At 52.5% G+C, this 12,125-nt stretch overlaps 1 protein-coding gene across 1 annotated transcript in view; it reads right to left on the bottom strand.

The window, feature by feature from the left end:
• The window catches only part of RASGRF2 (Ras protein specific guanine nucleotide releasing factor 2), a 1,901,930-nt gene that overhangs the window by 481,522 nt on the left and 1,408,283 nt on the right, over window positions 1-12,125 (bottom strand). The window contains exon 18 of the mRNA XM_069224559.1: window positions 7,317-7,423. Within this exon, the coding sequence (XP_069080660.1) occupies window positions 7,317-7,423 (107 nt within the window). The remainder of the gene's footprint in view (window positions 1-7,316; window positions 7,424-12,125) is intronic.

The raw sequence follows: 12,125 nt of genomic DNA, 5'->3' as shown, positions 1-12,125 counted from the left end.
TGGCGGGGATGGGGGGCATGTTGGGCATGGCGGGGGGCCTGGCGGGGGGCCTGGCGGGGATGGGGGGCATGTTGGGCCTGGCGGGGGGCCTGGCGGGGATGGGGGGCGTTGGGCCACTGGAAAGGAAAATGCTGAGTAACTTGAACGTGGTATTTCTCCCTCCCTGTACGTGTCACATAGGTCCGCGCCCATGAGAAGATCGGGATTTGGCGTGCCATCGCCAAGGAAGTCCGGGCCCTGGGGGTCCACCATCGACGGGGCGCCCACTGCCGCAAGAGGTGGGAGGACATCCGCCGCGGGACCAAGAAGACCGCCGAGTCTCTGCTGGGGATGGCCCCCCAACGTAGGCGGGGTGCCTGCCGTCAACTGAGCCCCCTGATGTTCCGGATCCTGGCGGTGGCCTACCCCGATTTGGATGGGCGCGTGAGGGCAGCACAGCAGACACAAGGGGGTGAGTCCAAGCATTATCTACTCTGTTGTTGCGCAGTGGAGGTGTCTGGGTGGGGGAGGAGGGCTGTGGGTCCCCCTAGGCCAGGGCGATATCTGTAGGCTGGGCACCCCCGTAAGCCCCTGTGTCCCCAGCCACCACCCTCAGTAGTGTGTCAGTACAGCCATCCCTGGGCCGTGTCATCCATGGGTGCAGTTGACAACTCTAGGCGTGTAGGGCATGTTCCACGGAATGCGTAGCGGACCCCAAGTGCGCAACTTAGTGCAGGGGGCATCTGTGTCTGTCATGTCCGCTAACTGTACCGGAGATCCATGTAATCAATATCCCTTTATTTCTCTCTCCCCCCCCCTTTTTGTTTGTCTTTCTGTGCTTGTGTGCATCAGCATCATCAGGCGGAGGAGAAGTGGCATCGGGGCAGGAGGGAGCTGCATCTCACATGGCCCAGGAGGGCCATGCCACAGAGTCAGACTGGACCAGTGAGACGGAGGGCGAGGGGAGCTCCACGACGGGGACGACTGGAGCCTGCAGCGACACGGACACGTCCTCGGAAGGGGGCTCCCTTGCGGGGGTGGCACCATCCGTGCCCCCCGCCATTACAGGTACAGCCGCCACCCAGCGCACCATCTCCGCCCTCCCAGCAGCCCCTCCGCGTTCGCCCCGTGCCCGCTCTGCCAGGAAGCCGGGCATCTCCTTCGCCCCAGGCACCTCAGGCCCTGCCCCTGTTACCCCCGCTGCCCTCAGTGAGGAGGTCATTGACCTCCTCCGAACGCTCATTGTTGGGCAGACTACCCTTTTGAATGCCATCCAGGGGGTGGAGAGGGAGGTTCATCGCAGCAATGCGTACCTGGAGGGCATTCATTCGGGTCAGGCTGCCCATCAGCGATCGTTCCAGGCTCTGGCCTCAGCACTGACGGCAGCCATTGTCCCTGTCTCCTGCCTGCCTCTACTAACTCCCTCCTCCCAGTCTCCTGTTCCTCTGCCTGTCCCACCCACACCATCAGACCAGCCTGCACACACCTCAACACCCAAGAGAAGCTCATCCAAACATAAGCACCACAGATCACGCAGACATTCACACACGCAACATTCCGATGCAGACATGCCAACAGTCACTACCACCTCTGTGACCCCCACCTCCTCGTCTCCCTCCTCCCTCCCTGTGACGTCTACACTCACACCTCCATTCACCTCACCATCAGCCAGTGTTTCCATCACCAGCACACCCTCCACTCCAGTCCGCACACGTGCAGTCACCACCCCCACTGCCATTTACACGTCCCCTGTGTCCTCTCCCACTGTGTCTGTCACCCCCTCTTCCACACCACACAAACGCAGCCACCCACCCACCCAACAGCCATCCACCTCACGACAGCCTATCCCTCCTGCACCTGCACCCAAAGACAGCAAACGTGACTCACCTACAACCACATCCTCTCCCTCCACTCCCATTCCCACTGTACCTACCACTCTCCATTGTCCCAAGAAGCTCTTCCTCGCCACTACTAACTTCTTTCCTGACCCTGAGCCCCCCCCTCCTTCTCGTCGGGGTAAGAAGAGCACCTCAGCCACCACCAGCCCTGCAGCCCCCTTGACAAGGGTGCAGGGGTATTGGAGCCCGCCAGCCCGCATGTCTGGATCTTCGCCCAGCAGCAAGGGGACAGCCAGCCCACCCCCTGGGAAGAGGAGCAGAAGGCGGAAGGGGCGCCGCAGGAGCCCGCCTTCTACATCCCCCCCGGACACCACCCAGAGACAGTCACCAGCCACAGCTCCAAAGGGAGGAAAGGGCCACAGGCCGACGACTAAGGAGGGCAAGGGCAGCAAGTTGGAGAGGTCAGGCAGCAGGCCTGCTGCCCAGGAGGAGCCCACAACCCCCATAGCCGCTGCCCCGGGAGGAACCGGCACAGCTGCCCCGGGAGAGCCCACCAGCCCCATAGCCGCTGCCCAGGGAGGACCCAGCCCAGCTGGCCAGGAGGGCCCCACCACCCACAGCCCAGGTGGGCAGTGAAGGAGCACCATCCCCGCTGCCCAGGAGGGCACCACCAGGCATTTAGCAGTTGGCCATAGACCGTCCGCCGTCTCAAGAACCGCTGAACTGGGCCCTTCAAGGCAAGAACCGCTGAACTGGGCCCTTCAAGGCAAGAACCGCTGAACTGGGCCCCGCCGTCTCAAGAACCGCTGAACTGGGCCCTTCAAGGCAAGAACCGCTGAACTGGGCCCTTCAAGGCAAGAACCGCTGAACTGGGCCCCGCCGTCTCAAGAACCGCTGAACTGGGCCCTTCAAGGCAAGAACCGCTGAACTGGGCCCCGCCGTCTCAAGAACCGCTGAACTGGGCCCTTCAAGGCAAGAACCGCTGAACTGGGCCCTTCAAGGCAAGAACCGCTGAACTGGGCCCCGCCGTCTCAAGAACCGCTGAACTGGGCCCTTCAAGGCAAGAACCGCTGAACTGGGCCCCGCCGTCTCAAGAACCGCTGAACTGGGCCCTTCAAGGCAAGAACCGCTGAACTGGGCCCTTCAAGGCAAGAACCGCTGAACTGGGCCCCGCCGTCTCAAGAACCGCTGAACTGGGCCCTTCAAGGCAAGAACCGCTGAACTGGGCCCTTCAAGGCAAGAACTGCTGAACTGGGCCCCGCCGTCTCAAGAACCGCTGAACTGGGCCCTTCAAGGCAAGAACCGCTGAACTGGGCCCTTCAAGGCAAGAACCGCTGAACTGGGCCCCGCCGTCTCAAGAACCGCTGAACTGGGCCCTTCAAGGCAAGAACCGCTGAACTGGGCCCTTCAAGGCAAGAACCGCTGAACTGGGCCCCGCCGTCTCAAGAACCGCTTAACTGGGCCCCGCCGTCTCAGGAACCGCTGAACTGGGCCCTTCAAGGCAAGAACCGCTGGCCCTTTGGCAGACGTGGCAGGGCAGGATCTATCTCGGGCAGGGCTGCAGGATGTCCTCTGGCCAACTTGCCTCCTCCAGTGGCAGTGGGGTCTGTTATGGACTGTTTGGACTGTGGCTTTGCTCTCCCCAGGATGGCCCAGTGGGCAGGCCACCCACTGTATGGACTGTTTGGACTGTGGCTTTGCTCTCCCCAGGATGGCCCAGTGGGCAGGCCACCCACTGTATGGACTGTATGGACTGTGGCTTTGCTCTCCCCAGGATGGCCCAGTGGGCAGGCCACCCACTGTATGGACTGTGGCTTTGCTCTCCCCAGGATGGCCCAGTGGGCAGGCCACCCACTGTATGGACTGTTTGGACTGTGGCTTTGCTCTCCCCAGGATGGCCCAGTGGGCAGGCCACCCACTGTATGGACTGTTTGGACTGTGGCTTTGCTCTCCCCAGGATGGCCCAGTGGGCAGGCCACCCACTGTATGGACTGTTTGGACTGTGGCTTTGCTCTCCCCAGGATGGCCCAGTGGGCAGGCCACCCACTGTATGGACTGTATGGACTGTGGCTTTGCTCTCCCCAGGATGGCCCAGTGGGCAGGCCACCCACTGTATGGACTGTATGGACTGTGGCTTTGCTCTCCCCAGGATGGCCCAGTGGGCAGGCCACCCACTGTATGGACTGTTTGGACTGTGGCTTTGCTCTCCCCAGGATGGGCCAGTGGTCATGGAGTCCCCTCGTGGATCTGGCGTCGTGTACTCAAGTGGCTGAGGTGCCCCCCCTTCCCTTCCCCCTGAGGTGCCTGTCCTATTTTCTTTCTGATGCCCCTGCAGTGTTCTCTCCGTGGAGTTCTTGTCGTGGGACTGGGCCTTGCCCCTTTGCACAGGACCCCTGTGATCCACGGACAGTGGTTGGACTACATTTAGTAGCTGTATATATTTTGTACATAGTTTATTTATTTTTTGGGATTAATGGCGTACATATTTCAATATATCTGCCCGTTTATGATCTCTTCTTTTGGTCTTTGCATTATTTCGGAGGGGGGTGGTTTGTGGGTTGTGACAGTGATCTGTGGGAATGCATTGATGTGTGTGTTGTAGTGGGTGTGGGTGGGTGGGTGTGTGCCGGTAATCTTTTCCCTCCCCTGTGTCGTAGGTGCAGTACTCACCGATGTCTTCCGCGCCGCCGGGCGTGCTCCTGGTATATGAGGAGGAATAGGAGTGCGGGGATGACCTGTAACTCTGGCTCCATACTGCCGGAATCTCGCGTGGAGTGCGTAGAGGTGAGCGTTTTCCCGTTCGTAGTCTGTTTCCGCCGTGTTCTTATCGGCGGTGCTCCCGCCCCGGAAAAGGTGGCAGATTGGTGGGTCGTAATAGGGTGGGCGGTACTTTGTCTGCCGCCGGGCTGTTGGCGGGAACCGCCGCGCTGTTTGTTTGTACCGCTGTGGCGGTCGGAGTGTTAAGTTGGCGGGCTGTGTTGGCGGTTCCCGCCAGGGTCAGAATGCCATTTTTAATACCGCCGGTCTGTTCGCGGTCCGACCGCCGCCTCTCCGCCGACCGCCAAGGTCAGAATGAGGGCCTATGTTTGGATAGGTTCAAAATACAGAGGTAGGTACAATATTCTTTTTGGATCATTTACATCTGAAACTTGAGTGGTGTGATCCATGGCCTAAGACAAGGAGTGTAGGTGGAGACTGAAGAAATACGTATTTCAGAGGAAAAATATACAAACACAGATTCAGGATGGTGCACTTCTGTGGTTAATGGGATCATGCTCAACCCTCAAGCGGAAATATACAGGATTTGCCCCAGTTTATCCTAAGGCCGGTTAAATCTCCAAAATGTGCAAGGAGACCATATAGGGGTGGTAATGTAGAAGCATGGTCACGTAAGGAAATAAGGACATCGTCCGCATAAAGGGATGCAGCATGCCATGCCAGACAGGCCCTTTCTTAATTCCCCATTCCAGCCCCATCAAGAGTAATACAGCAGCTAAGGGCTCCATGGCCAATGCAACCAATACTGGTGACAAGGAACAGCCCTGGTGGGTGCCTCGTTCTATAACAAAGGATTGCGAGATACATTGGCGGGTTTGGCGACGTGCACTCGTGCATAAGAGGCACACTGATAGCACTTGAAGCGTACACTAACAGAGGATGACTTATAATGAAAGGTGAGACAGTGGCTGAACTCCAGGAGCTGTAGAAGTTTAATAGGAAAGGCACACCAGCTAAGAAGCCGGATCACAATATTTAGAAGCTTGACCCCTGGGGACTCTATTAACACCACTGACAGGCTTGCTAGACAGACCTACAGAAAAGGGAGAAGTCAGGGAAGCAGTAAAGTCTCTCAGGTTTTTGGAAGTCACCTGGACCTGATGGGTTTCCCACAGAGTCTTACGAGATTTGTTTCAGATTCTACTGGTTCCATTAGTAGCATTGTTTAACACCTTCACAGAGGTGTTAAGGATCACACACACCATGGCAGAGGCAGGTATCACACTGACTCCCAAGTGGATGGATGGCCCAAGGACTGTAAAACATATGGACTGTTTGCCCTGCTCAATGTAAAAATGAAGCACTTTACTAAGGTTCTTGGCTCAAGACTATATACATAGATGCCAGGCCTAATACAGGCTGATCATTTGGGATTGATATGACAATGCCAAACACATGACAACACCTGAAAAACGTAAACGAGCCATATAACAGCAAAAATGCCCATAAGGGAACCCAAGAGATGCTGGCAGCCTTGGATCTTAAAAAAAAGCATTTTATCGGTTGAGGGAGGCAGTCCCAAAGATAGCGCTAAAATGGATGGTATTTTGTACCATGGGCAAGCACTTTGGTAAAATGATCCAGGACAGTGTATATACTATTGGAGTGTAGTACAGAACAAGGCTATTATCTATTGCTACTGCACTTCATAAAGCCCTTTACAGCCCATATAAGACATAATCCCGCAAGTCATGGCATAATTTTTGAGGGAACAGCCTCTTTGCTGTCAATGTCCTTATGGCCTTCATGAAACCACACACCTCATTAAACATCCTGGTGGATCATTTGGAAACTTTGAGCCCAAGCACATGGGAACTTGACAAACGACCACAACACGAGTGGCTTCTGATTGCAGCACTTGTGTTTTTTACACTATTTTGTGGAGACAAATGTGTCCTTATATCACAAGGATGCATTTCACGCTACAATATAGTGCCAAACGGCATTTTTTCATTTCACGTAATTTGTCGAAATTTTCTTAATTTACTCAAAAACAAATTACGTGAATTAGGAGGTAACTCTTCCATTTTACACATGTACATCTATTGATCTGTTTAGAGTTTGGCCTTCTGAGTGAGTCGAATCAAAATTGTTACCAGAAGCTTGGCTTTAGTGTCCCTTACGTGCAGTAGGTAAACCAACACACTGGCCAGCCAACTATGGCAATCCTGTCCCCAGGCCCAAACAGACTGCATGTTGGCACTGCATGACACCTTTGTTTGGGCCTGTCTGGTGAGTTGGGTGTATGCTGCATGCGACAGCTCTGCCTCAAAGGGAGACTGGCAGCAAATATAGTCCCTGCATATGGCGACAGAGAGCCATGAATAGTGAACATGCTTTAGTTTTCCCAGAAGTATGCTACAATGTTCTCTCCAAATTGCGTCCTGTCAGCAACTCAGCCTTCCATCCTTCCAAGGTAAGTAATTTGAGCATTATTGCATTTATTTATAGCAATACCTTTTATTCGCAGTTCTTAGAAACGACAGAAGTGCAGTATGAAGCGCTATATACAACCAAGTTATTACCTAAGAGTTAAATATACGGTGAGGTTGAGTTAATAAACAAAAATGTAGCAGTTCACAACAATATAATTGGAAAACATGAATACTGCTGCGATTTGACTTCTTGATTCAATCAAAATTGAAGTTACAAACGGAAATAAAATTATATCAGTTATCTTTTCATACGCAAATGCCACAATTCAAAAAACAACCAAATTACCTGAGTGTGCTTTGAGACCCAGTGACGCAGGACATTCAGGACTCGGTTTGTGGCTGCTCTGCGGATTATAAACTCTTTGTCGCAGATCCTCTCAGAGTTGTTAAATCCTTTAGAAAAAGAAAATATGTACTTAAAATTTAGAAGTAAACTACGGTTTTGCTTTTGTTATTAAAGGTGAGTACTTCTTTGTTCAAGGCAAAAGTCGTTTTTAAAAATTGCATCTTTTGGTATAAACTTGTCAGGGTACAGGCACCATCCTCAGTCCTGTAGCGATAGTAAAATTATACACACAGTTTGTGAACAGTTCTTTCTGCACAATTTCACAGATTGTATTTGCACCTGGGTTTTTACATTACGAACGTTCTGCTAGTTTTTCCTTGAAGCAAATTGAAGGGAAAAAACATTGCAGAAAGGGGAATAGCATGCCGTTTTAGTCAGTCTCAAACCCCATTCCTAATAGGGATGCCAAACTACCCCGTATAATACCATGACATGCGTTTTTTTTGCATCCAATCTTCCCTCCCTTTTCAGAATGAAAGTGCTTTATGTCCACTATCTACGGTAACATAAAGCTGAGAAAGGGAGACAAATAGGGTTTATGCAAATTTTGCACGCTCACACAACATGTACCTGGAAAAATATGACATTGATTATGTCAATTATAATTAGATGCATAGATTACAACACAGATTTACGTCTATGGTGTGTCCACGGCTTTATGTGCTATGGAGTTACAGAGATTCAGATGAGGACAAAACAGCGACCCCAAAGTGGGAGTAATGACGCGTGGATAAAGGTCTAATGATGAGACAATACACAAATATCACTGGCAGAGAGATGCAGAACAAAAGAAAGCCATATTCCGCACCAACACCATAGTCCCGCTCAAAAAGAACAACAACACCCACGCAAAGAGAGCCAGCTGGTTCACCCCCGAACCCCTGGGATCAAGACGCACCTGTTGCAGCCTTGAGAAAAACTGGAGAAACACTAAATTCCCAGAAGCCCACAGCAACTTCAAAGCCACCACCACCACACACCACCAACTCATCAGAAACACCAGAAAGAAGGCTATCCAAGACAGGATCTCCTCACAAGCACACAACAGCAAGGAACTCTTCAACATGATCAAGAAGTTTGCCCAACCCAACAGCGAGACAACGGACATTCCACCCTCACAGGACCTATGCAACAGACTCAACACCTACTTCCACCACAAAATCAAGACCATCTACAACAGTTTCGACAAGGACAATCTACGCGCAGAACCCCCGTCCAACCACTGACACCAACAAACCCACAATCTCCACCTGGACACCCCTGTCCATCGAAGATACATTGAAAACCATGAAGTCCATACACTCCAGGGCCCCCACAGACCCATACCCCAATCACGTCTTCAACAGAGCTGCAGACATCATCGCCCCCAAGCTCTGCCTCACCATCAACTGCTCACTAGCTGCCACCACCTTCCCCGACAACTGGAAACATGCCGAGATCAACCCCCTCCTCAAGAAACCCTCAGCTGACCCCACCGACCTCAAAAACTTCAGGCCCATCTCCCTTCTTCCATTTCCTGTGAAAGTCATAGAAAAAGCAGTCAACAGCCACCTCACCACGTTTTTAGAAACATCCTCAACATCTCCCAATCTGGATTCAGGTCAAACCACAGCACCGAAACAGCCCTCCTGTCCACAACAGACGACATTCGCTCCCTAATGGACAAGAGAGAGACGGCGGCACTCATCCTACTTGACCTCTCGGCTGCGTTCAACACAGTCTCCCATCACACCCTGATAAGAAGACTCCACGAAGCTGGCATTAGAGACAAGGCCCTCGATTGGATCCAATCCTTCCTCTCCGGCAGAACGCAACAGGTGAGACTCGCCCCCTTCCTTGCAGAACCCATACCCACCACCTGCGGAGTGCCCCAAGGATCCTCCCTCAGCCCCACGCTGTTCAACATCTTCATGGCCCCACTAGTCACCATCATCAGAAGCTACGGAATAAACATCATCTCCTACGCCGGCAACACCCAACTCATCCTCTCCCTCTCCAACGAACCAGACAAGGCCAGACACAACTTCCACAAGGGCATGAAAGCAGTCACCAACTGCTTTCATGCCCTTGAGAGATAGCTGCCTTCAACTCAACACAAACAAGACCAAGGTACTCATCCTGGGCCCTCAACCCAACGCATGGAGCGGCTCCTGATGGCCACCCACCCTCGGAAACCTGTCCACCCCCGCCAGCCAAGCCCGCAACCTCGGAATCATCCTGGACCCCGACCCCATTAGATCAACTCAGTCACCTCCACCTGCTTCTGCACCCTCCGCCTCCTACAGAAGACCTTCAAATGGATCCCCCTCGAGCACAGAAAGACCGCCACACACGCCCTCATCACCAGCAGACTGGACTACGGAAACGCACTCTACGCCGGAAACAACAAGAAACTCACCCGCAAATTGCAAAACATTCGGAACACCGCCGCCAGATTGATCCTCGACCTACCCCGACGCTGTCACATCTCACAACACCTACACACACTGCAGTGGCTTCCCATTGAGAAAAGAATCACTTTAAAAAATCCTCACCTATGCACACAAAGCCCTCCACAACACCGGACCTACCTACCTTAACCAGCAACTCAACTCCCATGCACCCCACAGGACCCTACGCTCAGCCCAGCTCACTCTCGCAGAAGTACCACACATCAAGAAAACCAGAACAGGAGGACGCTCCTTCTCCTACCTCGCCGCCACCACCTGGAACACCCAACCCATCCACATCAGACAAACCACCTCCCTCCCCAGCTTCACGAAGGAACTGAAGGCATGGCATTTTTAATCCACCTCTGGTACACGCTACACCCCACCCCCCAGTGCCTTGAGACCCTAACGGGTGAGTAGCTGCACTTTATTGATTGATTGATTCTTTGTAAGGTATCACTTGGTTCACCCTTTTGGTTGCTTGGTCATTGTTGGAAATGGCCTCTCTGCAGGGTCACCCCCAAACCTTTTGGCTTCCTCCTCTTCTTTTTCTGACCTCAATTGTGCTGGCTTTAGGACCCTGGACACTTTACCACTGCTAACCAGTGCTAAAGTGCACATGCTCTCTCCCTAAACACATGGTAATATTGGCTCATACCCAATTGGTGTATTTAATTTACTTGTAAGTGCCCGGCAAAGTGCACTAAATGTGCCCAGGGCCTGTAAATTAAATGCTACTAGTGGGCCTGCAGCACTGATTGTGCCACCCACATAAGTAGCCCTTTAACCATGTCTCAGGCCTGACAGTGCAAGGCCTTTGTGTGCAGTCTCACTGCCACTTCGATTTGGTATTTAAAAGTACTTGCCAAGCATTAAACTCCCCTTTTTCTACATACAAGTCACCCCTAAGATAGACCCTAGGTAACCCATAGGGCAGGGTGCTATGTAGGTAAAAGGCAGGACATGTGCATGTGCGTTTTATATGTCCTGGTACTGGAAAACTCCTAAATTAGTTTTACACTACTGTGTGGCTGCTCCTTTCATAGTCTAGCATTAGGGCTACCCTCATATACTGTTTGAGTAGTAGATTCTAATCAGAAAGGGGTAACCATGTCATATTTAGTATGGCCAGAATGGTAATAAAAACTCCTGCTTATTGGTGAGGTTAGATTATATTTGACTATTTTAGATATACCACTTTTAGAAAGTGAGCATTTCTCTGCACTTAAGATCCATCTATGCCTTACAACCTGTCTCCAATCAACGTCTGAGCTGGGCTGGTTGACAGCTTCCTCGTGAATTTCACCCAGACAAACACAGGACACTCAGTCACACCTGCACTCATCTGCATACTGAATGGGTCTTCCTGGGCTGGAAGGGTGGAGGGCCTGACACTTACATTTCAAAGGCTAGTGGCCTGCCCTCACACAATGGACTGCCAAACCATCTACTGGGACCCTGGCAGACAGACCTGTACTGAAAGGGGAACTTGTGCACTTCAAAAACACTCAAAGGCATTTTGGGGTATATAAACTGGGTTTCTGATCCCACCAAATCAGACACTTCTGGACCTGAACCTGCAACCTGTCAAGAGGGACTGCCTGGCTACCCAAAGGTCTCAACTGGAGTGCTTTGCTGAGAAGGACTGCTGCCCTGCTGTTGCCCTGCTGCCTTGCTGCCCTCTGACTTTACTGAGAACTGTTCTCTAAGGGCTTGGATTGAGCTTGTCTCCTGTTTTCTGAAGTCTCAGGGCCAGCAAGACTTCATCTTTTCAGGAAACTCATTGTGTGCCGAAAATCGATGCACAGCCTGCCAGAAACGAGGCACAGCCTGCCTTGTGACAAGAAAATCGCCACACAGCCGAACTGGAATGACGCAGCCCGACTTCCCGAGTACAGATTCGACGCAGCCCCTGCCTTGCGGGCGTAAATTCAACGCACAGCCCTGCTGGATCGACGCACAGCCGAACTGGAACGATGCAGTCCGACATCCCGAGTGAAGAACGATGCAGTGCCTGCCGTTCAACAGAAAATTCGCTGCATCGCCACACAGGATCAACCAACGCCTATGACTTCGTCCCACATGCCACAGGATTTCCCTGCATCATCCCTGTGTGTCAAAAAGATCCCCGCATCGCAGTGAGGAACCAAGACTGCATGCTGGAAAATGACCCAAAGCCTCTTGCAGTGTGGAAAGAAACAACGCATCTTCTGTGCCGCGTCAGAAAATCTGGCGCACAACCTATTTTTCGACGCATCTCCTCCCCTGCGGTCTCTGAGCGTGTTAATTTAGTGGGGGGAAACAACACATTCCCGCAGCA

Source organism: Pleurodeles waltl, chromosome 1_1, assembly GCF_031143425.1.
Source record: "Pleurodeles waltl isolate 20211129_DDA chromosome 1_1, aPleWal1.hap1.20221129, whole genome shotgun sequence".
Classification (NCBI taxonomy): Eukaryota; Metazoa; Chordata; class Amphibia; order Caudata; family Salamandridae; genus Pleurodeles; species Pleurodeles waltl.
The sequence above is the reverse complement of the archived record's forward strand: the minus strand, read 5'-3'. Positions and strand labels throughout refer to the sequence as shown.